The sequence below is a fragment of the Lissotriton helveticus genome, chromosome 7, assembly GCF_964261635.1.
Source record: "Lissotriton helveticus chromosome 7, aLisHel1.1, whole genome shotgun sequence".
In the NCBI taxonomy this organism is placed as follows: Eukaryota; Metazoa; Chordata; class Amphibia; order Caudata; family Salamandridae; genus Lissotriton; species Lissotriton helveticus.
The window spans coordinates 719167274-719185124 of NC_136068.1; the positions used below are offsets into that span (position 1 = coordinate 719167274).

General features: G+C 44.3%; 1 protein-coding gene across 4 annotated transcripts in view; it reads right to left on the reverse strand.

Annotated features, from left to right (window-relative positions):
* The window catches only part of RBM27 (RNA binding motif protein 27), an 870586-nt gene that overhangs the window by 737262 nt on the left and 115473 nt on the right, over positions 1–17851 (reverse strand). For all 4 annotated transcript variants that reach the window (XM_078653046.1, XM_078653045.1, XM_078653044.1 and 1 more), the window contains exons 4-5: positions 4810–4892; positions 139–312 (exon numbers count right to left, since the gene is read on the reverse strand). In XM_078653046.1, coding sequence (XP_078509172.1) covers positions 139–312; positions 4810–4892 — 257 coding nt within the window. The remainder of the gene's footprint in view (positions 1–138; positions 313–4809; positions 4893–17851) is intronic.

A 17851-nucleotide genomic window follows, 5' to 3' on the forward strand; every position in this document is an offset into this window, starting at 1 on the left:
CTTTGCAAGCTATTCTTAGAACTGTTGAAGGATAGTTTTGTTCTCAACGGTCAGGTTTTTCCAATCAATACGTGTTGAAACCCATGGAAGATGCCCTTCACAGATGCAAGAGCCAACCTTTGTTTTTGAACTAATTACCTCTCCACTGGGATTCGGTTGTACATGTCTGGACGCTCCATCATGTCTTCCAACACAGGTCTCCTGTTACCACCCAAACTTGACTTATCTTCGTTGGGTAAGAGGGTTTTCTCCAAAGGTGGCCCTCGTGCATGAAATTCAATCCCATCAGGAATCCTTCTGGAGGCTTCATTACTTGAAATTAGAAAGACAGAGTAAGTTTTATACCTGGTACGAATTGTTAAAAGACTCCCCATTATGGGTACACTCTTCATAGTGTTCATTTTACTTAAAAGTGCTCTCTCACACCATATCACAGAGTAAAGCTAGGATTGTTTATATTTGCACAAAGAAACGCTTTTGTCAGTCCAACCCTGGAGTTGGTAAGGAGAGGGATGGCATCAATCAATATAATGAAGAAATGGTTCAATAAATGTTCTTTAATACAGTCTTATTCACGGATCTATTTAGCGAATGAATGTAACAGGAGATCCACCGTAGGGATTGTGTAACTGTTGTGTGTTCTATACCATGAACTGTAATAGAATTAGGGTTTTAGCCAAGTTCAAAACAATTTGGTCATACTTTCACCATAGACATATGGAAGTCAGTTACCTAATGCAAGCTACTCCGTCCTATCAAATGGCTTACATATCATGACTGGCCCTAGAAGCGTCCAGAAATATGCCTTTAAAAATAAAGTGCTACATCCCCTTCTATTCCTCAAACTAGGCCAAATGCATTCTTGTGCCTAGGTTGCCTGTTTTGTCTCAAGTTACTGCTACAAAAGTCTCAAACCCTAATGGATCTTACGGGGTAAAAAGACAGTCAATTAACAAAGTCCTACACAAACACACAGCTCAGAGTCAGGATTACATTAAAATCCCAATCTTTAGATGGAAGAACAATCATTTAGCATAGATGACATTTATCATTTTGTTTTCTGCAAGATAATGCTTCGGTGTTACACCTTCAGAAATTTACTCAGTCACGCAGGGGAGCCATCTATAGAGAATGCCTTTTCATCTGCATATCTCAGCATTTCGTGCAATGTAATAGCTCCAAGCACAGATTTAGTTTCTTTAAAATATCCTTTATAATCTCTCACCCGATGGATTCTTGAATTTCTAATTAGTCTACAATGAATCCAGCCTTCTGAACAATGGTATAATCTTAAGTGATCTCTAGGATGGGGATGCACTACTGTCGGGGCAATTGCTTCATCAATTCTTCCACTTGAAGCTGCTATTCACGCTGCAACTTGCCTGTTTTCTAAGTCACTCACATTTGATCACATTACTGACATTTGTTTGGTTGTATTGTTTACCGTAATAGCTTTGCATTTCCTTAATCATATGGTACCTCTCTTTTCATGGAGATGGTCTTGGGCTATTTTTAATATCTAGCAGAAAAAAAATCCACATTTCTTGTAGGTACGAATGTGGCAGACGTTAGGATCCTTCTGCAGTTAGAAATTTAAAGGACACCCATCCCCCACATTTGGAACTCATTGCCTTCAGAGTTACCACGATTTTTTACCCTCATGATATTGCATGAAAATGTTGGATCTAATTTCTTTAAATAGCCTATCCTACTTTCTGATGGATCTAACTGCTTTTGGTCTGGATAAGTCTTTGACTGTTTCTGCATGTCTATTTTACTTTGACATTTTATTTTTTATTTGCTAGAGGTTCAACTCTTTACTTAAATAGTTATTATGTATCTTCTTTTATACTGTAGTTATGTATAGCATTGAATTACCTTTGGGTGTTTGAACCTGTGGTTGGCAAAAACATAAAAAGGTCCTTGCCACCCAAAAAATAATACCCACCCTAAACCCTACAAACGCCCTTGCCCTAACAGATATATACACATACATAAAAATATAATACACTTACCTGTGAAATACTTAGATTTTTGTGGTAAAGGCATATTCGGGATATAAAAATGTGTGTGGTAAAACCCATGCATTGTAATTGCCATAGCCATTTTTATCACCACTATCCCTATAAGTAGATTGCCCACTGGATTCTGTCTTGATAAAGACAGACAGTTAAGGTTTTTAATGACCGAGTTATATTGAGTTGAAACGTATGCCTGGACTACGTCACTATCTATGTAGAGGGAATCAATTGATTAAAACATGATCCTCTACCACAAGGACATTTATTAAGTTACCCATCATTACATTAAACAGGCTTTCTGCAGTATTGCATGAACTGTAATCTATATATTTTCCTCATTTTAATTCTACGTACTCATCACCTATCACTACTGCACAAGCACATTTTTGAGCACATGTGTTTCACGATGGAGCAACCATTATATTTTGAACCATGTGTACATATTACAAACATTAATATACAGGATGCTTTGCAAATTTCATGGCACTGGTGTATTTGTTTCGATTTTCTCTCCTCATTGATACTTTTTAGGTCCTAATTTAACAGCAATTATTGGTGCAATGCTAATTTCTTTCTTCTTACAAATAACTTTGATAGTTATCATTGGGCCATTTTGCTGAACAAACAAGTATTAAGCTGGAGTTGAAGCAAAGCATTGTAAGGCAGAATGTCAAGATCGTCTGTATAATTTATGCTTATATTATGTGCATGAACAAGGTAGTGCTTATCACAAAAAGTGTGCATGGTAGCCTTATAAATTTCCACTTAAGTCTGCTAGCTAAACTGATAATTCTACAGAGTTTATGCCAAAGGTTTCTGTTTTGCTTTTGAGAAAAAATATGTTTTTTTAGTCCAGTAACTGGTAAACAAACTAGAACGTGTACTAAAGTGATGAATAAATGTTTGACTAATTCAGTATAATGAATGTGATGGCCACTTGATTTCTTGGCTAATAACAGGCGCAAAACTAGGTTTAGGTCTCAATATGAGAGCTCAGTAAGCTAAATACCCAAGACAAAAGAAGCAGAAGCTAATGGATCATTATTTAGCTTTCCAATATTGCTCATCTAAATACTGAAGACACATACAATTATTTACACGTCAGTACTTACAACTCCAGATATACTCTGATTGACCTCAAGTATTCCTCACTTCACAAAGTCCACCTTTTCCAAGTTAAGCTATATAGAATGGTAGACATGTCCATGAAAAAGATCAAGCACTTTCAATTGAAAACATACTGTAGCCCATGACCGTTTCCCTGGGGAACCAAATTAACATATCGTCTTTTTCTTGATACAGACACCCCAGACGCTAAGGTTATATATCTCATCAAATTCCGTTTTGTTGTTGTTGTTCTATAACTACATTTAAGGTGTTTTATGAAGACATTCCATTTCTGCAGACGTCTTGGACTGACATCCAGAAACCAATTTGTTTCAGTAGCAAAAACAGATGTGTGTGATTCTCAGTGATTGCGTTAGGGTACATTAAATAGTTCTTTTAGCTAAGTTTCTGTGAAGACTTACAATTCCAAGCAAACTTAATACCACCAATGTGACTATGGACATTTTGCAAGCATGGCTTCTGAGAAGGTTCGCTTTTGGGCTACTGTTAAACTACATCGAAAATGGCTCCACACTTTCCAGCCTCAAAGATTTAATTATTATAAGACTATTAAGTTGTTTTATTGCATTATATTTTTGTATTCATTTTTGTGTGTGAAATATATAAGTATTTTTTTTTTAAACAGTATACTTGTTCATTTTTCCAGCTATATTCACTGGGGGTTTGGAAGGGTAAATTTTTTTGTATTTAGTCATTCATTTTAATGGATACATTTGTTAATTTGTTAATTAAAAAATGTTTTTTACTTTTTTGATATTGGTTCAATACATTTCTAACAATATAATACATTTAAATTTCAAGTTGTGGGCTCATGGGATTAAGAGGTAGTGTTTAATAAAACGTAAAAAAAATGATAATCACTGATTAATGTATTTGTCCATTTTTATTTGGAAATTATTTTTAATTGTATTAATTAATTTTAACCCCTTGCACGCTCATGACGAGCTCAGCTCGTCAAGAAGTACACCTCTTGCACGCTCATGACTAGCTGAGCTCGTCATGAACCGCGGGGTTTTGAATTCTTTAGCGCACAGCGGGAAAATGAGCCGCACGCATGTGGTTAAAACCTTGAACTATTTGTCTACATACTTCGTAAACCATCTTATTTTTTTTTTAGATGTGGCCTATACTGGGGTTTGGGGGGTATTGTTCTTTTTTTAACGCGTATATTAATTGCCAATTGCTTACCATTTTAAATTTGTCGTGCTTGACACTTGTTTATATTGTTTATATTTGTCATTAATTTATTTTGGGTCTGGGGGACAGAGTGGATAGTCTCTAAATTATATTTTCATTCATATGGATTCATCTATTAATTACTTTACCTGATCTGTAAATCATCCGAAATGTTAAGATTTCATTTAATAAATTGAGATTACAAGTTTAATTTCAATGGGCAGAGCACTCAGTTCATATATAAATGATAGACCGCATCTGAACAAGCTGTTTGAGGTTAAAGAGCATCGAATGACAGAAAAATTAGAGGCAACAAGATTTCCCCTCAATGACATATGATGAATCAAGCTTTCCCACAAATCACTGTCATTATATTTTAACCCACTAGAATGCTCATCAACAGGATTTGCCTCCACCTGGGAACAAATCAAGATAGCTCAACAAACGAATATTGCAGAACTGGGATTTTAGAATCTGAACAAACCTCATTTCACTGGAATTGGAACGGTTCTTCTGTGGACTAGGGTGTTTCTTTTTCCTGCCATCATGTTCTTCATCAAAAGAATCCTAAAAAAAATAAAGAGAATAAATTATACTCCTGATCACAAAATTATTCCATAGATAAACCAAACATATTGTTATACTGGCTTACAGTGGCTTTGAACAAACTGAATCGTTATTTCTGTACTGCCAATAGTGTTCCTTTTCCCCAGAAAGGATGTGCGAGTTTGGAAGGTAATACAAACACAAATTTGTTGAATATGACGCAGGTCCAACTGAACGTCAGGACAAAGATTTCTTCATAAGCAGAAATATTGAATCAGGAATGTTGGGGGAAGGAAGCCAAACACAAACATTCAAACTTCCCTTTTCACACAGAAAACAGGTTAACGAAAGGGCAACAGCAATGTAACCCCTCTTGGCAAGCAGAGGTCACATATCATGCTCAAAGCCTCTATAGCACCTATGGGTGTCAGCTGACCCAAGGTGTCTGGGCCCGTTAAGGTGGTACAAGGTGGGGCATTGGTGCAAAAGAGAACACAAGATTTAAGAGCAAAGACGTGAAAGGGGAGCTAGTAAGGTTAGAAAATATGCTTGTGATGAAATAATGCACCATCTTGAGGTCCTGTTGTCTGTTCCCTCTTTTTACCCCCAGACCATTTCATGCAGTCCCAGGGCAGCACTTCATGAAACTTTTTCCATACAAAACCTCCCTGTTGCAGTGCTAGGCATCAGTAAACAAAGAAAGAGTGTCCGCCAGTAGTATTCAACCACAGTCTGGAACAAGTAAACTGCTTCACTTAGGCGTTAAAGAAAGCCTTCACTCACCACCTAGTGATGACATGCTTCATCATCGGGCCCCACCAAAGAGACCGAGTGTCTCTTTGGTGTGCTGCAACGCCAGATTTACTGCGGAGCGGGTTAGTGAGTTTAGGCAGTGATGTGCAAAGAAAATTAGTGAGTGGTGGATGGTTAAAAAATAGTCCGTAATGTATCAAAATTGACTTTATTTTAATGATCACTAGGGACAGGTTAGTTAAAATTATGTGTCGGAAAATCGTCCACAGTTATTAGAGTGGTAGTTTCCTATAAATCAGTCGACATGTTTCAGCCACGAAACGGTATGAATTTACCTGGCATTCATCAGGACTCTGTGTGTGTTAAACCCTGGTGGAATGGACTCTCTAAGGCCCACCCTAGCCTAGGGACGTGAAAGTGAAAATTAATAAGTGAAAAGTGCAAAAAAATTAGGAAGGAAATTCGACTTCCTAATAACTCCTGGTTTAGGAGGCTTCCAATTTAACGGTTTCTGCACTTTTGTGGTGTTAGGAGATCACACCATGGGTCACAGGAGGGGGGTGGGAGCGTAAATGGCACACCGCCCTCGACGCTCGGCACCCGCTGTATACCTGCATCTACCCTGGACCGGACCCCGACGATGAGGTCACATATCATGCTCAAAGCCTCTATAGCACCTATGGGTGTCAGCTGACCCAAGGTGTCTGGGCCCGTTAAGGTGGTACAAGGTGGGCATTGGTGCAAAAGAGAGCACAAGATTTAAGAGCAAAGACGTGAAAGGGGAGCGAGTAAGGTTAGAAAATATGCTTGTGATGAAATAATGCACCATCTTGAGGTCCTGTTGTCTGTTCCCTCTTTTTACCCCCAGACCATTTCATGCGGTCCCAGGGCAGCACTTCATGAAACTTTTTCCATACAAAACCTCCCTGTTGCAGTGCTAGGCATGTCATGAATCAATATCCATATGAGACCCCCACAAAGTCTTCATGATGATTGGGGCCCAAGCACAACTCCAGGTTGTGCTAGCAGTGCAACCTAAAGAATTTGAAAACCTTCAATGAGCAGGAGGCCACAAACTATGCATGGTACATGCAACAAGCCCATGGAAGGCGCAACGAGCCCATGAACGGTGCAACAAGCCCATGGAATGCTTATTAAGCACCAGGTTCTGCACCAATCACGCTCCAAGTTTAGGACAAAGTAACAGTTGTCCCCCTCAATCAAGTCCTGTTCTCATTACAGAGGTAGGCTTCCTTGACACTCGCCACCATCAGCGAAGTGCTCCTCTGAGCTGAAGCAGTTAGATATCAAGCAGACCCAGACTCCAAGCTTCCACTTGCAATCAAATTTTGTATTTTTTCAATTTATTTATTTATTTATTTATTTTTACATCTGGATCCGTGGCCTGTCTGCAATCCGAAACAGAGGACAATTTCCAGACTAACGAACAATAGATCTCTATTGTTTTCATTGTTTCTAGCCTACAGGGTGGGGGACCTCCTAACTGACCCTTTATTTAATCCTAATCTTCCTTTATCTCTCCCCTCCCTGGTCCCTAAAGTCACGTGCATCTCCCTCCACCCGGCCCTAATCCCTAAATGCACCTGTGCCTCTCCTTACCGCTACCATTCACTTAGCTCTAAAAATAACCATACCATCCTTTACCTCTAACCACCCCTAAATGTACCCTTACCTCTAGCCACGCCTAAACCTGAAAATTACACATACCTTTTCCTCTATCCACCCCTTAATCCCCTGAATTTACCCATAACTCCCTTTACCTCTACCCACCCATAAGTTCTTAAATGATCCTTGTCTCCTTTTACCTCAAACCCTAAAGCCTAAATTTATCCCCATCTCCATTCAACTCTACCCACCCCTAAATCCAAAATTGACCCTTACCACGAGTTTACCAATACCTGTACCTTTACTCACCTTTAAAATATATAACATTAAACATTTTGTTATTTTGAAGAGAAAAAAAACCTTACATGCATGGTAAAGGTCATTTGTGGTGAAGGCTGTGTGTAGTCTGCATGCCACTTTTGCTGTAGTTATGTGCAGAGTTTCTTTCTGTGGCACCAAGCAATGATTCCTATGAGAGTTAAAATAGTAAATGTAATTTCTTTAATTCACCCCGCCCTTAAACCGCATTGGGTAGTTATATTTCAGCCACACTTTCCACTAAAGAAGCATTTTTTGATTTTCTCTTACTTCTGTCCCCATGGACAGATCTGTACCAAATTTCCCACTTTCTTGACATATGAAAGCTAAGTTTTTGAGTGCAAACTTTCATGCAGTTTCCTCCAAGACAAAATAGTTAAGAGCGAACAAGGGGGAATCCTCCCCTTTCTCCTTCTTAAATCCCCCCAGACATGTACATATATGACAATCTTGTTTCCACTTTTCGCTGCAGACCCTTATGGGGCGGGTACCTCAAGCAGAATTGCACCATACACTGAAAAAACTATGACGGGCACTCCAGAGATTTAAAGTGCTTTTTGAACACCTCAATGCATTTTGGCAATACAAGATATATTCAGGATGTGCGATCATATAGGTATTGGAGTGCGATCCAACATCCCAGATCATTTATAATTTCAAGAATTATGGCTGATCCCATGATATGATTGAACAGATATATTTTACCAGTTAACTTCCAGATCCAAAAACCCATTGCAAAAAAAAAAAATTCCCTTCGAAAGGTTGAGAAAACCGTAAAGAACGAAGGAGAACTTTCTTTTAATAACACCAAATTGTTATATGAACACACATTTATCTCTGGACACAACCCTAACGTACTAAGATTATTTGCACTCTTGCATTAAAGCAATAAAAAATGTAATTATAATGGAAAATAAATTGTGAGGGTTGTTGCATCTAAACCGTTCTAAGATGGTTGACATGTAACAGCTCGTTTCTCATACCGTGTACTGCCACTTTTTCTATGTCTTTTATTAGCTATGCATTTTAATATGTGCTTGATATAAATAATCATAAGAAATAACACACTAACACAGTGATCAAGGCTTTTGCCTTGCTGAACTGTGTCAATTTACTAAATTGATGCAATTAAAGAACAAGTTACTTACCTTCAGTAACATCTTATCTGGTAGAGGCAAACTAGCCGCAGATCTTACTTTAGAATCAGACTGTAACTGAATATTTTTTTTCAGCAGTACCCCTGTGCACCAGTAGGTGCTGATCAGCTCCGGGTGGCGTTCACCCCCGGGCAGTTCAACTTGTAACTGTTTAGCTGGGCAGTTGCAGGAAAAGGCCTCTGGAAGCTTGTTGGGTCCCTATAGTTCAAACAGTAGGTCAGCCAACTGATCTTTTGAGTCACTTCTGGGGACCTGGGTTCAAGGCAGGCAGGTCCAGTCATCCTTCAGGTTCTTCAGACAGAAGGGCAATTTGGCTTCTGATACTTCTAGGAGTGTTCTGAGGAGATGAGGAGATGTTTGTGGGGTCCTCTTTTATGCCCAGGGCTTGCCTTTGGGTGGGGTAAGTCTTCATCCATCGTCTAAACCAGTTCGGGTCAGTTCTCTAACCCACTTGGTTTGGGGTCAGTCTAACTAGAGTGGCAAAGGCGAGGCAGGCCTAGGTGCAACTGCAAGTGACACTGTAAGCATCATTTAAAGCTCGGGGAAGTGCTGGGCACAACCCGCAGGCATCCAATTAAGGGAGGATTCCCCCTGCCCCACTCCCTGGACCCTTTGCCCACTGTCTGGGAGCAATACACAGCTCACCACAACCAAGACCATCAGTGACCAGGTAACAGCTGGCCAGTGGCCAGAAAGCCTTTTGGTTTTAGGCAATAAAATGACAACTGTCTAGAAGTGTCATTTCTAAAACGTATCAAGGTTGAGAGAGCCAACCTTTAAACAGTGAAGAATTACTTTTTTTTACTGCCTGGTCATGCAAAACATTGAATATAAAATGTCTTACTTTTTAACTACCGCGCACACTGCCCTATGGGATGGGGAGCAGTTACTGGGCAAGCAACGAAGGGCGAGATGGTCGGGGGCGGAGCAAGGAACAACAGAATGTGAGAGGGAGGGGGCAAGCAAAAACAAAAGAATGTGGCAGGGGGAGGGATGGGAATGGGTACAAGTAACGATGCAGGATAGAGATATTAGATCAGTTATCAATCTATGTTAACCTTAAGCTGCAGTAGTTTAGGACAGTTTGTATGTTCTATCATACACCCTGAGCGCATTTCTAAGTGAGCATCATCTAGAACCCCTGCGCAGTCATATTGCCCCAAGGGTCGCCTTCATGCTGAATGACCTGGGCTCAAAGAATTCTGGGATAGCCTATTTCAACTGATATCAGCACAACTTGAATTCTGCTTTAATACGGAAATACTGATTGGCTATAAGCCTGGGAGGGATCCCAGTCTCAATTCTCTAATTTCAATTATAATAGTTAGGGCACGCTTATGTATTGCTAGGGTATGGATTGATTCCGCACCGCCCAGAATAACTGAATTATGGGCTATGCTTAGTCAGACTTATGAATGTGAAACTGCAGTTGCCAAGGCCAGTGGACCCCGATCAATCAAAAATGTGGAAAGGGTTTGTTCTGTAGTAGGGGGATCTCTGTGTATAGTCATAATCTAGTGAATAGTCCCGCTCATGAGCGTGGACCCCGGAGCAATCAAAAATAATCTCTTAAACTGTCTAAAATTGCAGTCCTGCAAAGACACTTAAGAGAGAATTTAAAGACATATAATGCAGCCTATATCCACAGCCTACACTGTCCAGTACTTCAACTAGAAATTCCACCAACAAAAAACCACAAAAAGCACAGCCTGTCCAGCTTTCTCCACAGAGAAAAGCTTTCCTTTACCAGCAAAAGCCTCTGGAATGATAGAGAGGAAGGAGTGGACAGAAAAGCCCCACAGGCTGCCATTATGTGGTTCAGAACAGGATACTGTGCCTTTAAAAGAACCTTCCAGAACCTTCTCAGTATCCCAGAATGCACAGCAGGTCCCTTTTACTTTCAGTTCTTTTTGACGGCGTAACACGCCAGACCTGTAGCATTCCTTACATGAGTATCTTTCTCCACCCGGGAGGAGGGCGGGCGCTTATGACTATAACAGAGATACCCCTACTACAGAACTGGAGTTACAGGACAGAAACTACTCCTTCTGTAGTAGGGGATCTCTGTGTATAGTCATAATCTAGTGAATAGAATGGCAAGCCCATCCCCACACCAAAGCGGCGGTGGAGAGAAGAGAAATAACACCACTACTGTGCGAACAGATTTCGCAGCGAAGCCTGCCCAACCTGTCTGTCCTAGCATCAGTGTCCAGACAGTAATGCTTTGCAAAGGTATGGACCGACTTCCAGTGGCCGCCTTGCAGATTTCCGCAATACGAACATTACGAAGCAAAGCAGTCGTGGCAGCTTTGCCCCTGGTGGAATGAGCCTTAGATTTACCCCCTAAGGTCTTATTAGCCTTCTGGTAACACAACTGTATACAGGACACAATCCACCTAGAGATGGACTGTTTCGAGGTGGCAAGACCAGTCCTGACTGATCCATAATTGATAAACAATTGGTCTGACCTACGAATATCTTTGGTTTTATCCAGATAAAATTTCCACACCCTCCTAACATCCAGGGAATGCAGAGACCTTTCCGCTGTAGATGAAGGATTCTGAATAAACATAGGTAACGTTATGGTATGGTTAATATGGAAATCCGAGATAACCTTTGGAAGAAATTTAGGGTGAGTACGCATAACAACCTTAGCAGCATGAAATACAGTATAAGGTTCTTGGCAACACAACGCCTGAATTTTACTCAACCTGCGGGCCGATGTAATGGCCACGAGGAACGCCGCCTACCAGGACAGGTGCTGCAACAAAGCCTTATGAATAGGTTCAAAAGGCTCCTTCATCAATCTGGACAGCACCACATTCAATTCCCATGAAGGCAAAGGAAGCTGGACAGGAGGAAATACTTTTTCAAGCCTTTCAAAAAATCTTTGATCACAGTGATCTGGAAGAAGGAGATCTGTGAAGGGCATTTCCTGTAGGCAGTCAGCGCAGCGAGATGAACCTTAATGGAAAGGACATTAAGGCCAGACTGCGCTAAATGTAAAAGGTACGGAAGGATGACATCTTCCTTACATGTCATTGGATCATAGTTCTTGGACTTGCACCAGATGCAGAATCTCTTCCACTTGTAAGTATAGGAAGTCCTAGTGGAAGGTCGCTTAGCCTCCTTCAGTATGTCCATACAATCGTCTGGTAGATTCAAATGGCCATATTGCACTATCTCAGGAGCCATGCCGCCAAACTCAAAGACGAGAGGTTGGGGTGCACCATCTGTCCCACGAACTTCGTGAGAAGGTCCGGCTGGCACAGCAGCCGTATGTGAGGAAGGAGAGACCGGTGAAGCAGGTCCGTGAACCACCACTGTCTGGGCCATTCCGGGGCAATCAAGATCCTCCGCGCCCTGGACTGGAACAGCTTGAAGAGCACCGCCGGAATCAGGGGAATGGGTGGAAAAGCGTACAGAAATCTGTTTGACCAGTTGATCCATAGCGCATTCCCCAGCGTCCCCTGCTGGTAGTACCTGGAGGTGAAGTCTCGGCATTTGCTGTTTTCGGCGGTGGCGAACAGATCCACATCTGGAGTCCCCCACCTTGCGAAGACTTCTCCTAGTACGTCGTCGTTTATGACCCATTTGTGGTTTTCCTGAACCAGTCTGCTCAGTGCGTCCGCCTAAACATTCTGCACACCTGGCAGATGGGTAGCCGTTATCGTCAGTCCTCTGGCTAGAAGCCAGTGCCAGATCGCCTGCGCCTCCTGTGACAGAGTGCGTGATCTCTAGCCCCCCTGCTTGTTGAGGTAATACATCGTTGTCGTATTGTCCGTCTGAACAAGCAGAGAGTTGGTCTGGAAGGACGGATGAAAGGCCTTCAGTGCCAAGTGAACAGCTCTGAGTTCCAGGAAATTGATGTGATACGTGGACGTTCCTTGTATCTGTAAGTCTCCGGAGTGCTCCCCCCAGCCGTGGAGAGAAGCATCCGTCACGATGGTCTGAGTGGGATTGTCCTTGTGGAAGGGAACCCCTCTGAGGAGATTCTCCGCTGAACACCACCACTTCAGAGACTGAAGAGCATGCAGAGACAGTTGTATCCTGTCATCCCAAGACCCCTTCCTCTGATCCCACTGATCCTCCAAGCACTCCTGCAATGGTCTCATGTGCAGCCGTGCGTGTGGCGTGAGGAAGATACAAGAGGCCATCGACCCCAGTAGAGAAGACACCGTCCTCACTGTTGTAGATGGAGCGGTCATAAGAGCCTGAGCCTTCCGAAGGAGTGATATTCGTCTCTCCTCCGAAGGAGACACGCTTGCTGACAGTGTATTGATGGAGGCTCCCAAGTACTGTATGCACTGGACCGGAGTCGGGACAGACTTGGACATGTTGATGTGCAGCCCCAGCTTGTTCAAGAGAACGCTCGCCTTCCGGAAGTGCGCTTGAGCTTCCGAGAAGGAGGATGCCTTGATCAACCAATTGTCCAGGTACGGGTAGACAAACACCTTGTTCTTCCTCAGGTGTGCAGCTACCACTGCCATGCACTTCGAGAATGTTCTGGGCGCAGACTTCAGCCCGAATGGCAGTACTGTGTACTGATAATGATTGGCGCCGACTTGGAATCGCAGGAACTTCCTGTGTTTGTGTGCAATGGGCACATGGAAGTACGCATCCTGTAGGTCTATAGCACATAGCCAGTCTCCCTGTTGCAGCTGAGGATAAATTATCTGACGACAGCATGCGAAATTTCTCTCTGCGAATCCACTTGTTTGCTTGTCGCAAATCCAGAATGGGCCTGAAGTCGTTCTTGTCCTTCTTGCGAACCAGAAAAAAACCTGGAGTACAGACCTCTTCCCCCTTTGAGACAGAGGTACGTCTTCGATCGCCCTTTTCCTTAACAGGGTATCGGCCTCCGCCTGGAGCTCGCGCAGCTGAAACTGCGAGCTGACCGGTGGAATTGCTGGAGGCGGGCTGGTGAACCGAAGACTGTATCCATTGCAAACAATATTCAGCACCCACTTGTCTCGAGTCATTTTTCTCTACTCTGTCAGAAAAGATTGAACGCTTCCCCCCACCGGAGTGGGTAGCGGATGTAGGGGAAGTAACCGCTCAGGGCCTAGACCCAGCCGGGCCTTTGTTCGCCGCTGCGGACTGCTGTCCGCCTCTGCCCTTCTGGCGCTTCTGGAAGGGCCTCCGGAACTGCTGCTGCTGCTGCTGTTGTTGTTGCTGCTGTCCCGATGCCTGCCCTCGCCCTTTGCCTTGTGCCCCGAACCGTCTCTGGAACCGTCGGTAGGTCTTCTTCTCCTTGGGCTTCTCCAACCCAACAGCCGTCAGGGTCTCGGCTTCCGCTTTCATGCGGGCCATCTCATCGTCCGCATGCTTGCCAAACAGGGTTTCTCTCGAGAAAGGCAGGTTGGCCACCCGTTGTTGGGCCTCTGGCTTGAGCGATGTAAGGCGAAGCCAGGCGTGGCGCCGTTGGTTGACACCATGGCAGTACCCATGCGCCGCCAGAAGAGACATCAGCAGCCAAGCTGATGAGTTGGTTGGACACCAACATCCCCTCGTTCAGGATCTCTTGAAAGTCCTCTTTCTTCTCTCGAGAAAGGAGCTCAGCGAATTGCTGGAGGGACTCCCGTAGGGCCCGATCGTATCGCCCTAGCAAAGCTGCGGCACTCGCAGCCTTCATTGCAGTAGACGCCGTCCCACAGACCTTCCTTCCCGCCGAATCTAACCAGCGGCTCTCCTTATCAGGAGGTACCGTAGAGGACGGGGTGGTAGCATGCTGTTTCCTAGCCGCCGTCACTATGACTGAGTCCGGTGCCGGATCCATCCTGAGAAAAGCCGGGTCAGAATCTGGAGCCCGGTACTTCTTAAGGAGCCTGGAGGGGGCCGCCTTCGTCACAGCCGGAGTGAGAAACAACTCCTTGGCGGGCTCTACCAATCCTGGTACTAGAGGTAGTAACGGACGAGACCGGTGCTTTTTATGTTGCGTCTCGAAAATCACGGACGTCGTGGGCGTGGGCACCGTCACGGTGATGCTCAGCTTAACCGCACCCCTCAGTAGAACCTCTTGGAATGAGACAACGTCGTCCACCGGCAACACCCTCGTCCCGGGGGATTCCGACAAAGTCGGCGAGTGTTCCCTGGTCCTAGCAGAACCCGTGTGGGATCGAGACCTGCGCCTCCTGTGGCGTCGTCTTGATCTTGTCGACGACCGATGACGACTCCACGACCTCCCCCTCCGGCCGGAGCGAGAGCGTGATCTTCTCGGCTTCGGACGCTCCACCAGAGCAGTTGACTGCGGCCTGACCGGGAGCCTCAGCTGAGGAGTCCCCTTAAGCGGAGTCGGGTACCTTGGTAGTGAAACCGACCTCGGAGGAACCACAGGCGGTTTAGAAGGAGGATGCAGAGGCTGAGAATAAGGAGGAGGCAGTGGTGGAAGTGGAGGCGGAGTGGGAGTCCGCGGCGGAGCTTCCTTGGGCAATGGAGGAGGAGGTGTAGTCGACCTCGGCTTAGGAGGTGTATATACACCTCGGAGTACACAGATCCCTGTGACTCCCTCTTTTTCTTAGTTGGTGGTCATGGAGAGGCAATGTCTCCTAGCGGTGAACGTCGCCGGCGCGCCCCAGCGGACCCAGAGGAATCTCTGGCGCCAGAACTCCTTCTGCGCTTCCTTGGCGTCGAAGAACGCCGCCTCGACGTCGACCGGCGTCGTCGTCTCGACGGCGAGCCTCGCCTGGGCATCGAACGCCTCCTCGAGACGGTGACCGTCGTCCTCTCGACGCCGAACGTCTCCTCCTCGACGGCGACCGTCTCATCCTCGACGGCGACCGTCTCCTCCTCGACGGCGAACGCCGCATAGATTGAGCGTCTCCTCGACGCCGAACGCCTGCGAGTCCTCGACGTCGAGGATTCCCTCGACGCCGACCTCATCCTCTTCGCCGACGGCGAACGGCGGTGTCGCCTCGACGGCGAGCGCCGACGCCGGGCCGAACCTCTCCACGTCGATCACTCGACGACGCCGATGACGGGAAGGACTCAGTCGACGGCGAGCTCGACGGCGGTCTGGTCAGTCCCCTCGACGTTGAACGTCGACGACGCTTCGACCCAGAGCCCTGGGGAGACGGGGAACAGACTGCTGTACGCCGTCGTCGACGCTATCGACGCCGGCGGAGTATGGGAACGCTTGCTGGTCTTCCTGCCCCTGGGGAGCCCCCCAGAGGCCTCAGCATGGGCAGATTGATGCCCAGACCCACCTTGTGCCTTCAGTCTTCTTTCTTCCAGGCCTTGGAGCCTGATCTTCATTCTCTCTCTCAGGGTCCTGGAAGAGAAGCCCTGGCAAATGTCACACTCCTCAGGGACATGTGAAGAGGGAAGGCAGATGATGCACACCTCATGTGGATCAGACTTAGACTTCTTCCTTGAACATTCTGGGCATTTGTCAAACAAAGCAGGCATTTTGACAAATAAAAGTGTGCTCAGAAACACACCCCAGGAAGAAAACACCAAAGTACTTAAAAAAAAAAGCACTCAAGCACTTGAAAAAGTGAAAAATCCCTAATAAACCCTTAACAAGCATTTACAATGCAACGGTTTCGCCTTTGGAAAAGTTAGAGCTATTAGCAATGTAAAAGACAATGCCATTTATTTATCTGTTTTCAAAACCAACAGATAAATACAAATTTTGTCATTTACAATGCCAATAGCTCAAACTTTTCCAAAGGCGAAACCTTTGCATTGTAAATGCTTGTTATGTGAGGTTCCTCCTCGCCAATGCCCCACCCTCCGACGGCAGAAGCTAACTCAGGATTCCCTCATTAATCTACCGCGCCCAGCAATAAGTTTCGTTTCTCCGCTGCGCACCGTCTGTTTCGTTTCACTTGGTCCGGTGAAGCCTCGTATTACTTCTGTTCTGTTCCTCTTGGAGCTTCACCTATGAGGCCAGCAGGAGCCAGGCTAGTGCTAGAGGCAAGAATTGGAAATCAGGGGTAGCAGCTGCTAGGCCCAGCGACCCCTCAAGGACATAGATGAGTGGTGTTGTATTATGGGTCCTATTTAGGTTTGCTTTAGTTAGCTCTAGGCTATATTATAAAAGAGTGCATGTTTATTTTTCTGTGAACATGCTGTGCACCTTCATGTTTTATTTTGCTTTCAGAAAAATAAAGCTGAATTTTAAATTCAGCTGCAAACCATGGGCTTATGTAATAATGTTTCACTAGCATCCCTGGGTCTGGATGTTCTGATCTTGCAACATTGCGCAGCGACTCTGCTGAGCCTCCGTTAACAGTCAATGTTATATTAGTTCAAAAGCAGTTCATTGTTTCTCCTGGGTTTTTGCATTGATAAAATGTACAATTTCTTTTGTGCAACACATTATGGGCACTGTTAGTCAATGAAAATAATGTACAAGGTGGATAAAAAAAAAAACAGTAGCAGATTAGTTCACATTTTACTGCTGCTTTTATGAAACGCGGTGCTATGAAAATTTCGTGTTCTCTTTTTGTAGAACAATGTGAAAAATATATGCTTTTGTGGAAGAGGCAGATTTTTGTCACTATCCTAAAGTAATAAGTTGATAATTAGACCCTCAAGTTGCAAAATCTTACTTAGTGAGGCAGGGGTTAACTGTGATCTGGCGCTGCAGCTCAGAATGTTGGTTTGGTGAGTATTTTAAAGGGTGCTATGTCTTGTGAGGTGAGTTGATAGTTTTTGAGGTGTGTGTAGCACCTATCTTAAGACACGGTGTTTGTGTGTTTTGGTGATAGCGCCTGTATTGAATTATGGTATTTTGTTTTGGGTATTGTGTCACGAGTATGTGACATATTATGGTCAGTTGATGGTTATTACATTTTGATGATGATTTGTTTGTCTTGACTCTGTGCTGTGTATTTTATGTGAAGATATTACATGTTTTTGGAGAACTGCAGTTAGGTATAGTGTCTGTGGAAGTTTTTGAAGTTTATGATTCCCTGAATTACTTGAAATCCTAGTTGTGAGTACTAATTAAGAGTGGAATAGTGGTATTTATTCTGTTCACAAGGCTATGAGTGCTATGCTGATTCCAGGTTAGGATATTGCTGGTCAAAGTCTAGCTAAGCGTGTATGTGGTTGGGTAATGGCTTGAAGTGATACTTCTTTCTTGTGGTGAGCTTGGTTTCTGTGGAGAAACAGCGCAGG